Consider the following 23,569-nt stretch of genomic DNA (forward strand, 5'->3'; position numbering starts at 1 on the left):
GCGGTGCAGCACGGGGCCTCACGGTTGCCCCCTGCACCGGCTCATTTCATTTCACCAAACTTTGCACTCATGTCACAAATTCTTGTTACAAGTCACTATCAATTCATGTCTGCGGTACAGCACAGGGCCTCACGGTTGCCCCCTGTACTAGCTCAATTCATTTCACCATTTTCATTTCACCCATGTCACAGTTTCACTCCAAGTCACGGTTCATGTCTGCCACGATTTCCGGTCATGCATGCACGCGTACCACACCGCATCCCCACTCCAAGCACTGCCAGCACGTGTACCAGGTTTCCCATGGCGGCCACCAACGCCGTTTCCCCTCCTCACCAACGTCTCTCTCACACACATTCCGCCGCCCTCCCCTCACACCCCTCGTCCAGCTCAGCGGCATGCCCGCACCCTCACTTTCACCAGATGCTCGCCTCATCCCGGCCGCTCCACACACACGGGTTATCGTTCCCGGGGCTGCGACCATTTCAGTTTCCCTCCATCACCACGGCAACCTCCCACACATGTGCCCCCCCCCACAAACCCCCGGTTCAGGTCAGCGGCATGCCCGCACTCACACCCGCCACATGGTTGGCTCGTTCCAGCAACACCACACATTCTCCCCCTCCACATTCAGCGCTGCTGCTGCGGACTTCCTCGTTCTCCCCACCGCTGCACCGGCCCGTCCCGCTGCTTCTCCTGCCGCGCTGCCGATGGCGGCCGCCCGCGTCCCGGTCCCTGGTCTGCGCACGCGCGGCCGGGGTACTGCGCATGCGCGGCGGCGTCGGCGCGTGCGCGGTATCCCGACGGCCGTCCGCTGATGCGGCTGGTGTGTGGGGAGGGGGGCGCACAGGTCGGCTCGGCCCCGGTCCAACCACAATACTCTGCCCCAGGCTGCAGCCACTGCCCCCCTCCCACAGGCGGCGCAACCCAGGAGGGGCTCAGACTGTTCCCCGTCACACCTACACCCCCCACCACACCAGGCCACAGTCCCCTTCATTATAAAACCCGCCACATCACCCGCGTACCCCGAAAAAGGAGAAATAAAAATTAGGCAATTCAAGCTCCATAGTGTCATAGGGAGGAAACCCGCCATGTAGTTCCAAAAAATAAAAATAAAAAAATGTTCCCTCAGTGTCATAGAAGAGAAACCCGCCATATAGTCCTGCCAAAAAAAAAAAAAACACGGTCGGCGAATCACACCTTCCTCCACGTCACGGGGGCTCATTTCGCACCACTGCTGCTCACGTCATGACTAGAGTTGAGCGAACACCTGGATGTTCGGGTTCGAGAAGTTCGGCCGAACATCCCGGAAATGTTCGGGTTCGGGATCCGAACCCGATCCGAACTTCGTCCCGAACCCGAACCCCATTGAAGTCAATGGGGACCCGAACTTTTCGGCACTAAAACGGCTGTAAAACAGCCCAGGAAAGGGCTAGAGGGCTGCAAAAGGCAGCAACATGTAGGTAAATCCCCTGCAAACAAATGTGGATAGGGAAATTAATTAAAATAAAAATTAAATAAATAAAAATTAACCAAAATCAATTGGAGAGAGGTTCCATAGCAGAGAATCTGGCTTCCCGTCACCCACCACTGGAACAGTCCATTCTCAGATATTTAGGCCCCGGCACCCAGGCAGAGGAGAGAGGTCCCGTAACAGACAATCTGGCTTCATGTCAGCAGAGAATCAGTCTTCATGTCATAGCAGAGAATCAGGCTTCACGTCACCCACCACTGTAAGAGTCCATTTTCATAAATTTAGGCCCAGCACCCAGGCAGAGGAGAGAGGTCCCGTAACAGACAATCTGGCTTCATGTCAGCAGAGAATCAGTCTTCATATCATAGCAGAGAATCTGGCTTCCCGTTACCCACCACTGGAACAGTCCATTCTCAGATATTTAGGCCCCGGCACCCAGGCAGAGGAGAGAGGTCCCGTAACAGACAATCTGGCTTCATGTCAGCAGAGAATCAGTCTTCATATCATAGCAGAGAATCAGGCTTCACGTCAGCCACCACTGCAACAGTCCATTGTCATAAATTCAGGCCCAGCACCCAGGCAGAGGAGAGAGGTCCCGTAACAGACAATCTGGCTTCATGTCAGCAGAGAATCAGTCTGCATGTCATAGCAGAGAATGAGGCTTCACGTCACCCACCACTGCAACAGTCCATTTTCATAAATTTAGGCCCAGCACCCAGGCAGAGGAGAGAGGTCCCGTAACAGAGGATCTGGCTTCATGTCACCAGAGAATCAGTCTGCATGTCATAGCAGAGAATCAGGCTTCACGTCAGCCACCACTGCAACAATCCATTGGCATATATTTAGGCCTAGCACACAGGCAGAGGAGAGAGGTCCCGTAACAGACAATCTGGCTTCATGTCAGCAGAGAATCAGTCTTCATATCATAGCAGAGAATCAGGCTTCACGTCAGCCACCAATGCAACAGTCCATTGTCAGATATTTAGGCCCAGCACCCAGGCAGAGGAGAGAGGTCCCGTAACAGAGGATCTGGCTTCATGTCAGCAGAGAATCAGTCTTCATGTCATAGCAGAGAATCAGGCTTCACGTCAGCCACCACTGCAACAATCCATTGGCATATATTTAGGCCTAGCACACAGGCAGAGGAGAGAGGTCCCGTAACAGACAATCTGGCTTCATGTCAGCAGAGAATCAGTCTTCATATCATAGCAGAGAATCAGGCTTCACGTCAGCCACCAATGCAACAGTCCATTGTCAGATATTTAGGCCCAGCACCCAGGCAGAGGAGAGAGGTCCCGTAACAGAGGATCTGGCTTCATGTCACCAGAGAATCAGTCTGCATGTCATAGCAGAGAATCAGGCTTCACGTCAGCCACCACTGCAACAATCCATTGGCATATATTTAGGCCTAGCACACAGGCAGAGGAGAGAGGTCCCGTAACAGACAATCTGGCTTCATGTCAGCAGAGAATCAGTCTTCATATCATAGCAGAGAATCAGGCTTCACGTCAGCCACCAATGCAACAGTCCATTGTCAGATATTTAGGCCCAGCACCCAGGCAGAGGAGAGAGGTCCCGTAACAGAGGATCTGGCTTCATGTCAGCAGAGAATCAGTCTTCATGTCATAGCAGAGAATCAGGCTTCACGTCAGCCACCACTGCAACAATCCATTGGCATATATTTAGGCCTAGCACACAGGCAGAGGAGAGAGGTCCCGTAACAGACAATCTGGCTTCATGTCAGCAGAGAATCAGTCTTCATATCATAGCAGAGAATCAGGCTTCACGTCAGCCACCAATGCAACAGTCCATTGTCAGATATTTAGGCCCAGCACCCAGGCAGAGGAGAGAGGTCCCGTAACAGACAATCTGGCTTCATGTCAGCAGAGAATCAGTCTGCATGTCATAGCAGAGAATGAGGCTTCACGTCACCCACCACTGCAACAGTCCATTTTCATAAATTTAGGCCCAGCACCCAGGCAGAGGAGAGAGGTCCCGTAACAGAGGATCTGGCTTCATGTCAGCAGAGAATCAGTCTGCATGTCATAGCAGAGAATCAGGCTTCACGTCAGCCACCACTGCAACAGTCCATTGTCATAAATTCAGGCCCAGCACCCAGGCAGAGGAGAGAGGTCCCGTAACAGACAATCTGGCTTCATGTCACCAGAGAATCAGTCTGCATGTCATAGCAGAGAATGAGGCTTCACGTCAGCCACCACTGCAACAATCCATTGGCATATATTTAGGCCTAGCACACAGGCAGAGGAGAGGTTCATTCAACTTTGGGTAGCCTTGCAATATAATGGTAAAATGAAAATAAAAATAGGATTGAATGAGGAAGTGCCCTGGAGTCCAATAATATATGGTTATGGGGAGGTAGTTAATGTCTAATCTGGACAAGGGACGGACAGGTCCTGTGGGATCCATGCCTGGTTCATTTTTATGAACGTCAGCTTGTCCACATTGGCTGTAGACAGGCGGCTGCGTTTGTCTGTAATGACGCCCCCTGCCGTGCTGAATACACGTTCAGACAAAACGCTGGCTGCCGGGCAGGCCAGCACCTCCAAGGCATAAAAGGCTAGCTCTGGCCACGTGGACAATTTAGAGACCCAGAAGTTGAATGGGGCCGAACCATCAGTCAGTACGTGGAGGGGTGTGCACACGTACTGTTCCACCATGTTAGTGAAATGTTGCCTCCTGCTAACACGTTGCGTATCAGGTGGTGGTGCAGTTAGCTGTGGCGTGTTGACAAAAGTTTTCCACATCTCTGCCATGCTAACCCTGCCCTCAGAGGAGCTGGCCGTGACACAGCTGCCTTGGCGACCTCTTGCTCCTCCTCTGCCTTGGCCTTGGGCTTCCACTTGTTCCCCTGTGACATTTGGGAATGCTCTCAGTAGCGCGTCTACCAACGTGCGCTTGTACTCGCGCATCTTCCTATCACGCTCCAGTGCAGGAAGTAAGGTGGGCACATTGTCTTTGTAGCGTGGATCCAGCAGGGTGGCAACCCAGTAGTCCGCACAGGTTAAAATGTGGGCAACTCTGCTGTCGTTGCGCAGGCACTGCAGCATGTAGTCGCTCATGTGTGCCAGGCTGCCCAGGGGTAAGGACAAGCTGTCCTCTGTGGGAGGCGTATCGTCATCGTCCTGCCTTTCCCCCCAGCCACGCACCAGTGATGGACCCGAGCTGCGTTGGGTGCCACCCCGCTGTGACCATGCTTCATCCTCATCCTCCTCCACCTCCTCCTCATCCTCGTCCTCCTCGTCCTCCAGTAGTGGGCCCTGGCTGGCCACATTTGTACCTGGCCTCTGCTGTTGCCAAAAACCTCCCTCTGAGTCACTTCGAAGAGACTGGCCTGAAAGTGCTAAAAATGACCCCTCTTCCTCCTCCTCCTCCTCCTCCTCCTGGGCCACCTCCTCTTCCATCATCGCCCTAAGTGTTTTCTCAAGGAGACATAGAAGTGGTATTGTAACGCTGATAACGGTGTCATCGCCACTGGCCATGTTGGTGGAGTACTCGAAACAGCGCAACAGGGCACACAGGTCTCGCATGGAGGCCCAGTCATTGGTGGTGAAGTGGTGCTGTTCTGTAGTGCGACTGACCCGTGCGTGCTGCAGCTGAAACTCCACTATGGCCTGCTGCTGCTCGCACAGTCTGTCCAGCATGTGCAAGGTGGAGTTCCACCTGGTGGGCACGTCGCATATGAGGCGGTGAGCGGGAAGGCCGAAGTTACGCTGTAGCGCAGACAGGCGAGCAGCGGCAGGATGTGAACGCCGGAAGCGCGAACAGACGGCCCGCACTTTATGCAGCAGCTCTGACATGTCGGGGTAGTTGTGAATGAACTTCTGCACCACCAAATTCAGCACATGCGCCAAGCAAGGGATGTGCGTCAAATTGGCTAGTCCCAGAGCTGCAACGAGATTTCGCCCATTATCACACACCACCAGGCCGGGCTTGAGGCTCACCGGCAGCAACCACTCGTCGGTCTGTTGTTCAATACCCCGCCACAACTCCTGTGCGGTGTGGGGCCTGTCCCCCAAACATATGAGTTTCAGAATGGCCTGCTGACGTTTACCCCGGGCTGTGCTGAAGTTGGTGGTGAAGGTGTGTGGCTGACTGGATGAGCAGGTGGAAGAAGAGGAGGAGGAAGCCGAGAAGGAGGAGGTGGCAACAGGAGGCAAAGAATGTTGCCCTGCGATCCTTGGCGGCGGAAGGACGTGCGCCAAACAGCTCTCCGCCTGGGGCCCAGCTGCCACTACATTTACCCAGTGTGCAGTTAGGGAGATATAGCGTCCCTGGCCGTGCTTACTGGTCCACGTATCTGTGGTTAGGTGGACCTTGCTACAGATGGCGTTGCGCAGTGCACACTTGATTTTATCGGATACTTGGTTGTGCAGGGAAGGCACGGCTCTCTTGGAGAAGTAGTGCCGGCTGGGAACAACATACTGTGGGACAGCAAGCGACATGAGCTGTTTGAAGCTGTCTGTGTCCACCAGCCTAAATGACAGCATTTCATAGGCCAGTAGTTTAGAAATGCTGGCATTCAGGGCCAGGGATCGAGGGTGGCTAGGTGGGAATTTACGCTTTCTATCAAATGTTTGTGAGATGGAGAGCTGAACGCTGGCGTGTGACATGGTTGAGACGCTTGGTGACGGAGGTGGTGGTGTTGGTGGTACATCCCCTGTTTGCTGGGCGGCAGGTGCCAACGTTCCTCCAGAGGCGGAGGAAGAGGCCGAGGCGGCAGCAGCAGAATAGGCCGAGGCGGCAGCAGCAGAAGAGGTAGCAGGGGGAGCCTGAGTGACTTCCTTGGTTTTAAGGTGTTTACTCCACTGCAGTTCATGCTTTGCATGCAGGTGCCTGGTCATGCAGGTTGTGCTCAGGTTCAGAACGTTAATGCCTCGCTTCAGGCTCTGATGGCACAGCGTGCAAACCACTCGGGTCTTGTCGTCAGCACATTGTTTGAAGAAGTGCCATGCCAGGGAACTCCTTGAAGCTGCCTTTGGGGTGCTCGGTCCCAGATGGCGGCGGTCAGTAGCAGGCGGAGTCTCTTGGCGGCGGGTGTTCTGCTTTTGCCCACTGCTCCCTCTTTTGCTACGCTGTTGGCTCGGTCTCACCACTGCCTCTTCCTCCGAACTGTGAAAGTCAGTGGCACGACCTTCATTCCATGTGGGGTCTAGGACCTCATCGTCCCCTGCATCGTCTTCCACCCAGTCTTGATCCCTGACCTCCTGTTCAGTCTGCACACTGCAGAAAGACGCAGCAGTTGGCACCTGTGTTTCGTCATCATCAGAGACATGCTGAGGTGGTATTCCCATGTCCTCATCATCAGGAAACATAAGTGGTTGTGCGTCAGTGCATTCTATGTCTTTCACCGCTGGGGAAGGGCTAGGTGGATGCCCTTGGGAAACCCTGCCAGCGGAGTCTTCAAACAGCATAAGAGACTGCTGCATAACTTGAGGCTGAGACAGTTTCCCTGGTATGCATGGGGGTGATGTGACAGACTGATGGGGTTGGTTTTCAGGCGCCATCTGTGCGCTTTCTGCAGAAGACTGGGTGGGAGATAATGTGAACGTGCTGGATCCACTGTCGGCCACCCAATTGACTAATGCCTGTACCTGCTCAGGCCTTACCATCCTTAGAACGGCATTGGGCCCCACCATATATCGCTGTAAATTCTGGCGGCTACTGGGACCTGAGGTAGTTGGTACACTAGGACGTGTGGATGTGGCAGAACGGCCACGTCCTCTCCCAGCACCAGAGGGTCCACTAACACCACCACGACCATGTCCACGTCCGCGTCCCTTACTAGATGTTTTTCTCATTGTTATGGTTCACCACAACAACAAATATATTATTTGGCCCAATGTATTGTATTCAAATTCAGCGGGATATAAATTTGAGGCCTAGTATTTAGGCGCTGGGTGACCGGTATGGATTTAGTGACAGAATTAGACTTGGAAATGCACAGAAGCGTGTGTGTGAAGTTATTCTGAATGACCCTATGTGCACCTTGAATATTATATACCCTTTTTGGGATAGATTTCAAATAGCTCTGATATAGCAGGAACCACTAAATTATGAAATTGCTAAATTGGGAATTGTATTTCAACCCAGAACAAAAAATGTGCTTTGACGGACACTAAATATCTTGCCCAGCAACAACAGTACAGCGGTAACGAGAGATTTAGCAGGATATAAATTTGAGGCCTAGTATTTAGGCGCTGGGTGACAGGTATGGGTTTAGTGACAGAATTAGACTTGGAAATACACAGTAGAGGGTGTGTGTGAAGTTATTCTGAATGACCCTATGTGCACCTTGAATATTATATACCCTTTTTGGGATAGATTTCAAATAGCTCTGATATAGCAGGAACCACTAAATTATGAAATTGCTAAATTGGGAATTGTATTTCAACCCAGAACAAAAAATGTGCTTTGACGGACACTAAATATCTTTCCAAGCAACAACAGTACAGCGGTAACGAGAGATTTAGCAGGATATAAATTTGAGGCCTAGTATTTAGGCGCTGGGTGACAGGTATGGGTTTAGTGACAGAATTAGACTTGGAAATACACAGTAGCGGGTGTGTGTGAAGTTATTCTGAATGACCCAATGTGCACCTTGAATATTATATACCCTTTTAGGGATAGATTTCAAATAGCTCTGATATAGCAGAAACCACTAAATTATGAAATTGCTAAATTGGGAATTGTATTTCAACCCAGAACAAAAAATGTGCTTTGACGGACACTAAATAACTTTCCCAGCTACAACAGGACAGCGGTAACGAGAGATTTAGCAGGATATAAATTTGAGGCCTAGTATTTAGGCGCTGGGTGACAGGTATGGGTTTAGTGACAGAATTAGACTTGGAAATACACAGTAGCGGGTGTGTGTGAAGTTATTCTGAATGACCCAATGTGCACCTTGAATATTATATACCCTTTTAGGGATAGATTTCAAATAGCTCTGATATAGCAGAAACCACTAAATTATGAAATTGCTAAATTGGGAATTGTATTTGAACCCAGAACAAAAAATGTGCTTTGACGGACACTAAATAACTTTCCCAGCTACAACAGGACAGCGGTAACGAGAGATTTAGCAGGATATAAATTTGAGGCCTAGTATTTAGGCGCTGGGTGACAGGTATGGGTTTAGTGACAGAATTAGACTTGGAAATACACAGTAGCGGGTGTGTGTGAAGTTATTCTGAATGACCCAATGTGCACCTTGAATATTATATACCCTTTTAGGGATAGATTTCAAATAGCTCTGATATAGCAGAAACCACTAAATTATGAAATTGCTAAATTGGGAATTGTACTTCAACCCAGAACAAAAAATGTGCTTTGACGGACACTAAATAACTTTCCCAGCTACAACAGGACAGCGGTAACGAGAGATTTAGCAGGATATAAATTTGAGGCCTAGTATTTAGGCGCTGGGTGACAGGTATGGGTTTAGTGACAGAATTAGACTTGGAAATACACAGTAGCGGGTGTGTGTGAAGTTATTCTGAATGACCCAATGTGCACCTTGAATATTATATACCCTTTTAGGGATAGATTTCAAATAGCTCTGATATAGCAGAAACCACTAAATTATGAAATTGCTAAATTGGGAATTGTACTTCAACCCAGAACAAAAAATGTGCTTTGACGGACACTAAATAACTTTCCCAGCTACAACAGGACAGCGGTAACGAGAGATTTAGCAGGATATAAATTTGAGGCCTAGTATTTAGGCGCTGGGTGACAGGTATGGGTTTAGTGACAGAATTAGACTTGAAAATACACAGTAGCGGGTGTGTGTGAAGTTATTCTGAATGACCCAATGTGCACCTTGAATATTATATACCCTTTTAGGGATAGATTTCAAATAGCTCTGATATAGCAGAAACCACTAAATTATGAAATTGCTAAATTGGGAATTGTACTTCAACCCAGAACAAAAAATGTGCTTTGACGGACACTAAATAACTTTCCCAGCTACAACAGGACAGCGGTAACGAGAGATTTAGCGGGATATAAATTTGAGGCCTAGTATTTAGGCGCTGGGTGACCGGTATGGATTTAGTGACAGAATTAGACTGGGATATGGCCAAAAAATAACCACACTATTGCTGGTTAAATGCACTTGGTGACGGGCGCAGCTTGCCCCTGATGTAGTATATGGCCAAAAAATGAACAGACTATTGCTGGTTAAATGCACTTGGTGTCACAGCTTGACCAACCACACTACTGAGGGTTAAATGCACTTGGTGACGGGCGCAGCTTGCCCCTGATGTAGTATATGGCCAAAAAATAAACAGACTATTGCTGGTTAAATGCACTTGGTGTGACAGCTTCACCCTGATGTAGGCTTTAGCCAGAAAACAACCACACCATTGAGGGTTAAATGCACTTGGTGACAGGCGCAGCTTGCCCCTGATTTTGTATATGGCCAAAAAATGAACAGACTATTGCTGGTTAAATGCACTTGGTGTGACAGCTTCACCCTGATGTAGGCTTTAGCCAAAAAACAACCACACCATTGAGGGTTAAATGCACTTGGTGACAGGCGCAGCTTGCCCCTGATTTTGTATATGGCCAAAAAATGAACAGACTATTGCTGGTTAAATGCACTTGGTGTGACAGCTTCACCCTGATGTAGGCTTTAGCCAAAAAACAACCACACCATTGAGGGTTAAATGCACTTGGTGACAGGCGCAGCTTGCCCCTGATTTTGTATATGGCCAAAAAATGAACAGACTATTGCTGGTTAAATGCACTTGGTGTGACAGCTTCACCCTGATGTAGGCTTTAGCCAAAAAACAACCACACCATTGAGGGTTAAATGCACTTGGTGACAGGCGCAGCTTGCCCCTGATTTTGTATATGGCCAAAAAATGAACAGACTATTGCTGGTTAAATGCACTTGGTGTGACAGCTTCACCCTGATGTAGGCTTTAGCCAAAAAACAACCACACCATTGAGGGTTAAATGCACTTGGTCGCAGCTTGTGCTGGCGCACCACAAGACACAAAATGGCCGCCGATCACCCCAGAAAAATGTGACTGACAAACGGTCTGGGCAGCCTAAAAACAGTGAGCAATTGAGGATCAGCAGCTCAATGATCCACAGCTGCAGATCGATCAGTTAATCAAGTCCTTTGGAGGAGTTAATCTGCCTAATCTCGCCCTACTGTCGCAGCCGCAACCTCTCCCTACGCTAATCAGAGCAGAGTGACGGGCGGCGCTATGTGACTCCAGCTTAAATAGAGGCTGGGTCACATGGTGCTCTGGCCAATCACAGCCATGCCAATAGTAGGCATGGCTGTGATGGCCTCTTGGGGCAAGTAGTATGACGCTTGTTGATTGGCTGCTTTGCAGCCTTTCAAAAAGCGCCAAGAAAGCGTCACAAAAGCGCCAAGAAAGCGACGAACACCGAACCCGAACCCGGACTTTTACGAAAATGTCCGGGTTCGGGTCCGTGTCACGGACACCCCAAAATTCGGTACGAACCCGAACTATACAGTTCGAGTTCGCTCATCCCTAGTCATGACCCCTGCACCAGCACCACAGATCCAGCTACCGCTCCCCTCCATCAGGCAGCGCATTCAGGGGGGCGCAAGTCATCATCACAAGAGCTGCATCAGGGAACACACCCGCCATGCCAACATCAATGTATAAACAAATCCACCACAATAAAAATCCACACCATTCAAAACGCATCACACAATCACCAAGAAACCCGCCATAAAAAAAATAAAAAATAAAACCGCCACATGGGAAAGGAAAAAAAAAAAAAAAAAAAAATAACCCGCCATAGGAAAAGAGAAAAAAAAAAAAAAAAACCCCGCCATATGAAAAAAAAATAAAAAAAATATTTTTCATAAAAACCAAAAAACATACGGTCTGCTGATTACACGTTCCGCAACAAATTCCCCACGTCACGGGCCTCATTTTGCACGCCATCCGCACAGCCGTGGCACCACTGCTGCTGACGTCATGATCCTCTCAGGTCATGCCGACGTTCATACCACAGTCCACTCTCGGCATACTACTTTCTGTCTAAACCCCCTTTTTAGGCGGTCAAGCTTAAACACATTTGCGCGGCACGTGTGTCCAGTGAATCTTTTCTTGCTACCAGGTACGGTAACCTAGTCTAAAACCCGCCACATCACCCTCGTGCTCCATGGTCCAAAAAAATAAATAAATAAATAAATAAATAAATAAAAAAAATAAATAAATAAATAATAATAATAAAAAATAAATAAATATATAAACAAAAGAAAAAAAAAAAAAAAAAAAGGTATGGCGCCTACGTAGACCAGGCGGTCACACGTCCATGACGGTCATTCCAGCCCACATGCCAAGCCTCATTTCTCACGTCTCGATCCAACCAGTCACACGCGCAAGCAGGCACTTGTTTTCACACTCACGTTTTTCATGATCCCATCAAGGTCATGTGTCCGTTCGCACCGCAGTCCACACTCGTCTGAGATTTTCTTACCACCAGGTACGCACACCTGCTCTTACGATTTGCATTCTTTTCATTTCTAGGCCATAGGAGTGAGGCACCACTCACATCCAGTGCGGCATTTCGCCCACTTGTTTTACGTCATGCGTTTCCCCTGCTTCCACTAAAGCTGCATTTCTTTTCATTTCTAGGCCTATGAGAGTGTGTTCCTACCATGTTCACAAGTTGGTTATTCGTGGGTCACGACAAGGGTCTTCTCTTAGCGAGCTGCAATGCCTCTGGCTCTTGTTTTCTCCATCAGTTCAATTTCACGGTTCGCGGTTGATCAATGTTTCGGTTGCGCACGTGGTTCGGACCACTACTGTCCATGCATTTTCCATCAGGTCTGGCTCATGTTTAACTACTTATCACCGTGTGGTCACCCCGTTCAGTCCCTTGGCTTCGGGGGCCCGGTGACCGTTCTTCGTGTTGTCCATTAGGGGTACCATACGGTTGTAGACGGGGTAGTGTCTCAAGTTCATTGTCGGAGATGGTCATGGTTATGCGAGTTATTGGGGTCGCATAAGGGGGAAAAAAAAAAAAAAAAAAGGAAAAAGAAAAAATATATATATATATAGATAATAATAATTTCATCTGCCATTAATCTCCCACGCAGGGCTTCTCCGTTTTAGTTTTACACACCGAACTCCGCCATTGGTCTCCCACGCGTGTCTTCTCCGGTTAGTACGCACCCACGACCCCACTATTAGTCTCGCACGCATGGTTGCTCCGTTCAGTTGTATACATACGACTCCGCTATTTGAGTCTCAAACATGGCTCCGCCATTAGAGTCTCTCACGCATGGCTTTCTCCTTTTAGTGTTTCACACACAACTCCGCCATTAGAGTCTCTCACACATGGCTTCTCCGGTTTAGTGTTTCACATAACTCCGCCATTAGAGTCCCTCACTCATTACTTCGCCGTTTAGGTTACACACATTACTCCGTCATTACAGACTCTCACGCATTACTTCGCCGGTTAGTTTACACTCATAACTCCGCCATTAGAGTCTCTCTCATATGACTCCGCCATTAGAGTCGCTCACGCATGGCTTCCCCGTTTTAGTGTTACACACAGGACTCCGCCATTAGTCTCACGCATGGCTTCTCCGTTAGTGTTACGCATGACTTTGCCAGTAGAATCTCTCACACATGGCTTCTCCGTTTCAGTGTCACACACATAACTCCGCCATTAGAGTCTCTCACGCATTACTTTGCAGTGTTAGTTTCACACATACGACTCTGCCATTAGTCTCACGCATGGCTTCTCCGTTAGTGTCACACACATGACTTCGCCAGTAGAATCTCTCACGCACGACCCTGCCATTAGAGCCTCTCACGCATGGCTTCTCCGTTCTAGGGTTACAAATATGGCCCCGCCATTAGAGTCTCTCACGCATGGCTCCGCCATTAGAGTCTCTCACGCATGGCTTCTCCGTATTAATTTCACACACATGACCCCGCCATTAGAGTCTCTCACGCATGGCTCTGCCATTAGAGTCTCTCACGCATGGCTTCTCCGTACCAATTTCACACACATGACCCCGCCATTAGAGTCTCTCACGCATGGCTCCGCCATTAGAGTCTCTCACGCATGGCTCCGCCATTAGAGTCTCTCACGCATGGCTTTTTTTGCATTAATTTCACACACATGACCCCGGCATTAGAGTCTCTCACGCATGGCTCTGCCATTAGAGTCTCTCACGCATGGCTTCTCCGTATTAATTTCACACACACGACCCCGCCATTAGAGTCTCACGCATGGCTTCTCCGGGTGGATTTTACACATATGGCTCCGCCTTTAGAGTCTCACGCATGGCTCCGCCTCAAGTCTCACGCATGGCTTCTCCGTGCCATTTTCACACACATGGTTCCGCATTAGAGTCTCTCACGCATGGCTCCGCCTCAAGTCTCACGCATGGCTTCTCCGTGCCATTTTCACACACATGGTTCCGCATTAGAGTCTCTCACGCATGGCTCCGCCATTAGAGTCTCTCACGTATCGCTTCCCCATTCAAATTCTACACACACAACTCCGCCAGTCGAGGCCAGCTGCGTGGTCCCGCAACCAGTAGGTTCCATGTCTTTCTTCCTTCAGACCCGCTCGCATGGCTCGGTCATCTGTGGCTTGCAATACAATTATCTTGTGGTGACTCGCACGCGTGGCTTGCGCCATTAGAGTCTCTCACGTTATCATTCTCTCTGATTTTATTTTTAGGTCGTCAGATTCCTCCTGGAACATAACATCACGCCCCCCTTTTGTCATGGCTTCTCTTCTGGGGTTTGCTTCTTTTGCCACCTTAAACTCAAATGTCATACAACGCCATCATACTCTATCTCACCGACATCCTACACCACATGCTAATCTTACACCCTAATAACATCAGTTTCATGGCCTCTCACCAAATCAAAACCACACTCAGAGGTATTTAGAAAGCGGAACCCGCACGTCCAGCCCAGAGGCTACCCGTTAACAATCATATTTTCAAGGCATTATCCGGATTACTAGACGCCAAGCCTTCTGAAGCAGATACCAACTCCATCCTCAAAACAGCAAGTTACTTGGCCTTCTACGGTTCCTGAGGCCCGGGAAATTCACTACAACCTACACGACCCAAGCCACACCTTGTCTTCCTGTCTCCCACTTGGCAAAACACATGGATCATTACGTCCTGACCTTACCTCACTCCAAGAGTAGTCGGCACTTACCCGTCAACATTTCATATCACCCCACGCACAACAGATGGTGTCCAGTCAGGGTTCTGGATGCTTACAGACAACGTCACAAGTTTCTACCCTCTCAACCGCTACTTCACCACATGGTTCGGTACTCACCACCACTACCTTCATGACCCATGTCAGGTCATCCCTCACACAACTGGGCCTCAACGCAGCCAACTACTCAGGGCACTCCTTTCGCTTTGGAGCCGCGTCCACGGCCTCCAGTGCCAACGCCCCTACTCATGTCATCAGGAATTGGGGCGCTGGAAGTCATCCGCTTACTTGCGATACATTCCCAATCCAACACAAGAATTAAGAGATACTTTCCAAAACATGTCGGGTTGAGCTATTCATGTATTTGACCACAATAACTGGTTATTTCATTTTTGCCCTCTTCTTTCTCAGGCCTACCTCATCCTCGGTTTCGGCACACCACAACCGACTACGCTTATTCCCTGCTTTCCTAGGGTTCTTCACTGTACTACCGTAAGCGCCTCACACAAGTGTGAAGGCAGTTTGCCTGGATTTGTGGGAGGGGCTGAGGTCCGCCTCCAGCCTATTTAGGGCACCCCCTTTACCTGGCTCCTGCACCATTCGAGGTCTGAGCTTTGACCCTCCCACCACTCCACTCATTTACAACTCATTTCTTCCATATCTCTATCCTTGGGTGGGCCCTCTTCTTTCTCAGGCCTACCTCATCCTCGGTTTCGGCACACCACAACCGACTACGCTTATTCCCTGCTTTCCTAGGGTTCTTCACTGTACTACCGTAAGCGCCTCACACAAATACTATGCAGTAGGTTCAGAGTTTGTATAGCATGTCCACAGTTTGGTATATACTATGCAGTAGGTTCAGAGTTTGTATAGCATGTCCACAGTTTGGTATCGTCCCATCCAACCTGACTTGAGACGATCAGCAGAGAAGAATGGCAGAAAGCCACCTAATCCAGGTGTGCAAACCTTGTGGCATCATATCCTGGAAAACTGGAGGCTGTAATCGCTGCTAAAGATGGTTTAACTAAGTACTCAGTAAAGGGTCTGAATACTTATGTCAATGCAAGACTTTAGTTTTTCCTTTTCAATAAATTAGCAAAGATTTATAATATTATGAGAGTCATTTATTATACCGAAATACGCCTATATTAGGCTATTTCAGAAGCAGATGGTGGCACAAAGGGTAGTTGCGCCGCTATCTGCGACTTCGTCCCACTCACGCCAAGTCTAAAATTGTGAGCGCGGCGTGGGCGGGGAAGGAGACAGGATGGGATGCCAGTCTTATTTACCATTTTCTTTGCCTGTTTCAGGCATAGAAAATGGTCTGAATGTAAGACAGCTCGGAAGCTGTCTTAAATTTGGAACTGGCACTGGATGTGCTGAAGTTAAAGAGAGGCCTGTGCCTCTTCATAACTTCGGCGGGCCCTTATGTTTCACTGTCTCATTATGGGGCATTGAGTGCAGAATGATGGGAACAATTTTGAATTTTTATTATTTTAGCACAAGTCTGGAACATAACAAAATGTGAAAAAGGGAAAGTTTGAGAACTTACAGTATGTGAATGTGTAAGCCTACACAACCATATTTACTTTATTCAGAAGTGCAGTGCTGTTAGGATGTAAGTATTAGAGCCGATCCTGTTTTTATAAATAACTTATGCGCTCAGTACAAAGAACTGAAAGATAAAAAAAATTTTTATTGTGGAGGGAAGAGTAAAATAAGTACGGTATAGAAAATTATTCGTTAGAGTAGTCAAACTATGGAATCATGTACCCCAAAAGGCAGTGCTTGCCTAATGATATATGACCGTCTAGGTTATAAATAATTTAGTATTGAATGATGTATAATTGATTTGAGAAAGGAAGAACTTTTTTCAACATAAAGCCTCAAGCACACGACCATGTTCGTATTCCAGTCTGCAACAACGTGATCCACGGACACCTTGTGCTATCTGTATTTTTCTAATCCCATTACTAGAACTGATGGACAAGAATAGGATATGTTCTATATTTTGCGGAATGGATACATTTTTTTTGCAGACCCATAGAAATGAATGGGTCCGTGTGCAATCCGCAAGAAATGCAGTTCAGACACAGACACAAAATATGGTCATGTGCATGAGGCCTAAGTATGTAATGCCTAGAAGAAATTTATACAATTTTTTTCTCTGGTGGGCCCAATGTATCCAATCTTACATTGTCCACCTTTTAACATGTGGGAAACAATTATTGATCCAAGTATATCCATCTCTTTCCTTGCCCTTGCTGCTTTTAAAAGTGTGCTAATGTCTCAAGTCTGCAGATTGTTCTCAATGAGGGGTTGGTAGCCCTTCTAAGTTTCATTATTGAGCCAAAATAAACAACGCAAATTTGAATAGCTGTACAGGTCAAATTGCCTCTGCATTCTCCATTGAATCTATATCAAAATACACAGGTGTGAATAAAGCCTAAGAATCTGAGTGAAACTAGTAATGATGGAAAACTAGAATGGAAATTGGTGTATGATTACTTACAGTGACATTTTTTTTATCCCAAGGCTCATGGGAGATTGATCCCAAAGACCTGACTTTCCTCAAAGAATTAGGGACTGGACAGTTTGGGGTTGTAAAGTACGGAAAATGGCGAGGACAACATGAAGTTGCAATCAAAATGGTAAAGGAGGGTTCGATGTCAGAGGATGAGTTCATTGAAGAAGCAAAGTGCATGATGTAAGTGGCACCTGTGTGTAACTTTCACAACATAGTTCAACGGTTACAAGTTTTTTTCAGGTTTAATCATAAACAAAATGTATGAAAGCATATATCCATGTATGTAAGTAATCATTAACTAAACAGTTAAAAAAGATTTCCAGTTCACTATATTAAGGATGAAATATCTAAGGGTCTATCATCTGGTTCTGCCTCCCAACTATGTAAAATGGTAAACACTAAACTGAGTCTATATAAATTGGTGTACTAAAATAGTTAAATCTTTTAAAGGATTGTTTCAGGCTTATGAACATTATAGAAGGGATCCCTTTCTCAGGACCCCTGTTTATATAAGCCAAAATGTACGGTAGGAACAGTTTCTGTCTTGGTGGGAACATCTCGTGGATGGATAACATGGTCAGCTATTTGTGAGTGGCCTGCATGTAAAGCTGCAGGTAATTTACTGTATAGCCAGACTTGGCTTTTCTCTTTTATAACATCTGACAAGCAAGGGTAATTGATCACCTCTTTAAATCTTTAAGCAGTAGATGTCTATTGTCAGGAGTAGAGATGAGTGAATCGAAGTTGATAAAGTGGAATTCGATCTGAATTTCAGGCTATTTCCTCGTGCTTCGTGGTAACAAATATTATTTTTTCTATGTCACAGCCCTATAAAAAGTCTCAGCCTGCTCGGTCTCCGCCATTTTCCAGTGAACTTAGTGCAGAGAAAGATGTGACAGGCACTAGGGACAGTGTTTATGAGACAATGTATTCACAAAAAATAACTATTGAGCAGTTCAGAGAAAGATTATTCATAGGGTATGCATTATTCATGTAAAAGTAGTAGTGGCGTCAACACAAACTTACTGCTGACACCCTCTCCACTCTGACAGGGGGGACACTACAGGTTCTGTAGAAATCTATGTGGAATCAGCTGACAACAGTGTAAAAGGAGTGCGCTCTTTCACTCTTTAGTAGAATCTTGGGCCACTGCACAGTTCTTCATACCTGGCGCTAACATTGGCGCTGTAAGGCTGAGTTCACACTTTAGTTATTTGGTTGGTTTTAGCCCCGTAACTGACCAAATAAGTGAAGTGATTCTCAGAGTGACGTCTGTCATCTGAGTGTCATACTCACACTACTGTATCACTAGCACAGCGGACTCTCTATGCGTGTTTCTGCAATGCACAGTGTTCTACACTAATATACATGCTCTCTGCAGGCGGGAAATAGCTATTTTTAACGTGATTTGTCACAAATAAATTCGGATCTAATCTTTTTGGGAAATTCATCGAACTGTCTGAATCGATTTTTTTTTTTATTCGCTCATCTCTAGTCAGGAGCATCAAATAATACAGTATTAATTACAGCATAGGAATCATGGAAGGACTCATGTACGTTATAAACCTAGCTCCCAGATGCAAAAGCATCTTTTATTGACATGTGTTTGCTTTACAGGAAATTATCCCATGAAAATCTGGTTCAGTTATATGGAGTCTGCACAAAGCAACGTCCAATTTTTATAATTACTGAGTATCTTTCCAATGGCTGTCTGCTGTCTTACCTAAAAGATGCCCGTTCACATATGGGACCAGGAGACCTCCTGTCCATGTGTGGTGATGTATGTGCTGCAATGAATTATCTTGAGTCTAAACAATTTCTGCACCGTGATCTGGTAAGGAATTTCACACTCAACATTTCCATTAAATTCTGCAGGCCTAAACAATTATGCCAAAAGGCACTAATTTCTCATGTCTTTTAGGCTGCCAGGAACTGTTTAGTGGCTGAAGATGGCACAGTAAAAGTTTCAGATTTTGGCCTCTCAAGGTATAGCAAACGTTTATAGTATATACATTCAGTGAGGGGTGGTTGCACATATTTATGACACTTTCTGTTGCAGTCTATGTGAGTTATGGAAACACACCACGAGAATTCCACTTTTCAATCTGGGAAAACACCTTTAGAATAATCTCCACTTTTAATGCAGGGTCATAATATGGTCCAACATTTTGATCTGATACATTTTTTTATCACATCTTACATACTACCTTCCAAGTCTCCCTCTTTTGGAGGGACGACCATCCCTCTTTTTGACCAAAGTCCCTCTATCCCTCTTTTCTTCTTAAGTATCCCTCTTTTTGACGCGGGGAACAATGTGCATTAATAACATTGCTAAATTGCTCCTTAAAAATAAACTATCTGTATGGTTTCTACATGTATATTAGACCTCAACTTCATTATTGGCGGAATTTGGACTTTGTCCCATTTCCGGCATTCACCGTAATAGTACGGCAGATGTCAGCTCTGATGTCAGAGCAGAGCGGGCGCCATCTTTAAAGACCTGACATCTTCCGTACTATTGCGGCGATAACACTGATCACAGGTATTTGAAATATGTCCACAGCATCTGAATGGCAAAAAAAACAAAAGCACATGCTTCCTGGGCAGGAATGCCTTTTCCTGCCTGAGATTGAGGAAGGAGTTGGCAGCACTGCATTGGAATATACTGATCTCTATATTCTGTAATGGAGAGAATTACATTACTTTATATAAAAGGCAATCTAATGATTAGAACATTTTTAAGTTTTTAAAATTCAAGGGTTGAGTTGTACTGCATATTGAATGCCGTAAAAACATAATCCATAAAACTGTGGTGGAATTGCGTTTTTTCCAGTGCCGCCCCATTTGGATTTTTTTTCCATATTCCCACTACATCAATATTAAATGGTGGCATTAGAACGTATAACGTACTGTAAAAAACAAGCCCTAATAAGGCTTTGTGAACTGAAAAAGTTATTGCTCCGGGAAGGCAGGGAGTGAAAAATGAAAACACAAATAATATTTAAAGGAATATTAATTTCAGGGGCTGCACTTGCTGTGAAAAAAATAAATAAAAAAAAGAAAGTATACTCACCTCACCATTCCCCGGCTGCTGCAGTTCTGATGCCATCAGGTGCCCACTGCACTTCACTTCCTAATAGTATGTTGAAATGGCTGTAAATGTTGCTCAGTCTATCACTGGCTGCAATGACCTACCTCAGCCAGTGACTGGATCTTTCAAGAAATTAGCTGTATGTGTCCTTCTTAGACCATCCAAAAAGTTGAGTGGTATGCATCTTAATATGGGTTGAAGCACGGTTTTTCGTTTGCAGAAATCTTCTGCATACATAACATTAAATAAAATTCTTGTTGCCTGCAGCAGACACTAGTGAGAGTTTTCTGTATACTGTTTTACCTATAAATTCAATGTATACATCTCAAGCAGCAAGCTCCTCCATATTGGTAGCTGCAGAATTGTATGTGTATGGCTATGTAGGGTGCAGTATATACAACTTTGACCCCTTTAATGATATATTAAGAAATTAATCAGCACATAATTTAAACAACAATGTTCACATTAATATATTTTTGAAAGTAACACAATACAATGGTCTTATCTTGGACAGGTATGTATTGGATGATGAATATACAAGTTCATTGGGCTCAAAGTTTCCTGTCCGTTGGTCTCCTCCTGAAGTTCTTTTATACAGCAAGTTCAGCAGTAAATCAGATGTGTGGTCATTTGGTAAGCAATACTAGCCCCTCTCTGCAAAGACAATTTGGACCAAATGCTGAAGCCTCATGTTTCAAATCTGACATGTCATTTTATGTGGTAACTAGAAAAGCTACAATTTCTGGGGAAATTGTGTGAATTGTTCTTGCCTCCACCAGTAGTCTACAACTGGAGTGGACGGAGTAACTAGGTGGAGTGGCTTGAGTAACTGTTGTGTGGTTGGAGTGGCTGGAGTAACTGTGGAAAGGTTGGACTGGGCAGAGTAACTTTATGGAGTGGGCGGAGGAACTGTGTGGAGTGTTTGGAGTGAGTAAAGATAGTAAACATTACACTAACCAATTGATTGATCAAATTTAAAAAGTGCACATGGCAAGCTTGATAGAGTGAGAAATGCATTTCAACATTTATTTATATAGCACATTAAATTCCAATGTTGTTGACCAAAGTGCTTCACAGTTACGCTAAAACAATACATTTATAAAAAAAATAAACATTAGCAGACAATTTGTGTAGGTGGGCTTGAAAATGAGGGAGTGGTGGCAGTTTAGAAATAATATCCAGATTTTTCAGCTCACACTCTAGCTTTTGTCACTCTGCTGGCTGCTCACACACCTGGGTTCTGTAATATAAATATTTGTAGTAGAAATTTGCTTGCATCAGACTTTGTGTAAGGAAAGGTAAATCTCTTCATCAAGACTCAGACAAAGGTGTTTTCATGTTGAGTTCTCCTGAGCACTGCTCCCTTCCTGCCCAGTCTGTTCACCTTTTATTTCTTACTCACAAAAGGGTCTAACAATAGAAAAGGGGCCGGCCCGTCACCCGACCACTTACTTCATGTAACAAGGATACAAGAAGTGATGACATACAAGAAGTGATGATACAGGAAGATGAGAAACCACCATCATTTAAAATAACATAGCCAACAAACACACATATATACAATAATCTCCCATTACCACTGGAGTGAACTTCATCCAGCCTTGCTCAGTGATCAATGCCAAATAAAGTTACTATGATTCTCATGCATGTTTATTTACAGGACAACGTCATTATCTCAGGCGCACTAGAGACAACAAACGCACGTTCCTTTCATATATTGTTCTCTTAACAAATGCATCCACGCCAAGCCAATAAATCCGCGTCTTGCACGGGGGCCGTAGCCGGCGTGCTCCGTTGAACACATCAGTCTCCCCCGACCCACAGCCCAGCGCATAGCATATTGGACCATTCGCAGACGGAGACATCTGCGCCCGGCAGCTGTGTCTCCACATACACAGGAAGATATGCACTCCAATGGTTTACCCCGACACTGAGAGACATGATGACAATACACAATGTATTAAAAACACATCCTAATAAAATTTCCACAACAGTTCCTATGGCAACTCACTCTACAGCAAGGGCAGAGAAGAGCGGTTAAAAAAAACTGCTCCAACTTGCTCACTTCACTAGCGGTTGCCATCTTCAAACGTTTAAAAACTATAAATCCTACAGCGAAGAGCTTTATATTGTGAGAATCACAAGACCCAGACCAAAATTTTGATGCATAATATGTCTCTTAAATATTTAAAATGAAGGCACAGTCGCAGTTTGGCTAGAGTGGAGTTTCAATGAATGTCAATAGGCGGCGTGAGTTGCAAACAAATGGTCATATTGTGATAACTATCAGGACTATATTTAGTGGCAGCAGGGATAGCTGAACGTTTTGATATAAGATTTGTGTAGGTGGGCTTGAAAATTAGGGAGTGGTGGCAGTTTAGAAATCATGTCCTGATTTTTCAGCTCCCACTCTAGTTTTGAACATTCCGCAATTCATTCCTATGGGACCGATTTCGCCACAAAAACGCAGATATTTTGTGAACCATTCGGCACACCAATCGGGAACAATCGGCATGGTATATTACTGTCTATGTAGTGTAAAAACTGTGGGAGGAGTTAGGGTGGTTAATTTGGCTATAATAATATATATGTGAGATAACAGTAAGTGGTCTTGCCATGCAAGAACACTTAATAACTTTGGAATGCTTTTACTTATCCAAGTGATCTTGAGACTGTTTTTTGTGACGCATCGTACTTCATGTTAGTGGTAAATATCAGTCAATGTTTTACCTTTTATTAATAAAAATATCCAAAATTGACAGAATTTTTTTAACATTTGTATTTACTAAAGTTGAATTTCACAGCTTTTAAGATGGATAGTGACACCTCAAAAAGTACTGTATTTTTCACTTTATAAGACAGACTTTTTAGCAAGAAAAAAATCTTGCTAAAAAGTGCCTGTGTCTTATAAACAGCAGTCAGGGAGATCCAGCATGACTCCTCCTTAAAGGGGTTATACCATGACTAATGTAAAAAAAAATGTAAATCAGACATAATATAGTACTTGACAATCCCTTTCTAATAAAGTGAGAAACAGCCCTGTAGCTCAAATGGATCCAGAGATCTCCCCATTCTTTGCTCCGCTAGATTTTTATCAAGCTGACAGCTCAAGTGGAGAGTCTTTTCTGCCACACCTAAGGGTGTGTGTCCATGCTCTCCCTATCATAACTCAGGAGGCATTTGAAATATAAAACAGAGCATGTGCAGCTATCTCAGTGAGGAGGACAAAAAAAAATTAAAAAAATACATTAAAAAAACAGCTGGTG

At 45.8% G+C, this 23,569-nt stretch overlaps 1 protein-coding gene across 3 annotated transcripts in view; it reads left to right on the forward strand.

Moving 5' to 3' along the window:
• Positions 1 to 23,569, forward strand: part of BTK (Bruton tyrosine kinase) — a 474,008-nt gene that overhangs the window by 392,981 nt on the left and 57,458 nt on the right. For all 3 annotated transcript variants that reach the window (XM_044306622.1, XM_044306621.1, XM_044306623.1), the window contains 4 exons: positions 17,221 to 17,392; positions 18,830 to 19,046; positions 19,134 to 19,198; positions 20,818 to 20,936. In XM_044306622.1, the coding sequence (XP_044162557.1) occupies positions 17,221 to 17,392; positions 18,830 to 19,046; positions 19,134 to 19,198; positions 20,818 to 20,936 (573 nt within the window). The remainder of the gene's footprint in view (positions 1 to 17,220; positions 17,393 to 18,829; positions 19,047 to 19,133; positions 19,199 to 20,817; positions 20,937 to 23,569) is intronic.

This window comes from Bufo gargarizans, chromosome 9 (genome assembly GCF_014858855.1).
Source record: "Bufo gargarizans isolate SCDJY-AF-19 chromosome 9, ASM1485885v1, whole genome shotgun sequence".
NCBI lineage: Eukaryota > Metazoa > Chordata > Amphibia > Anura > Bufonidae > Bufo > Bufo gargarizans.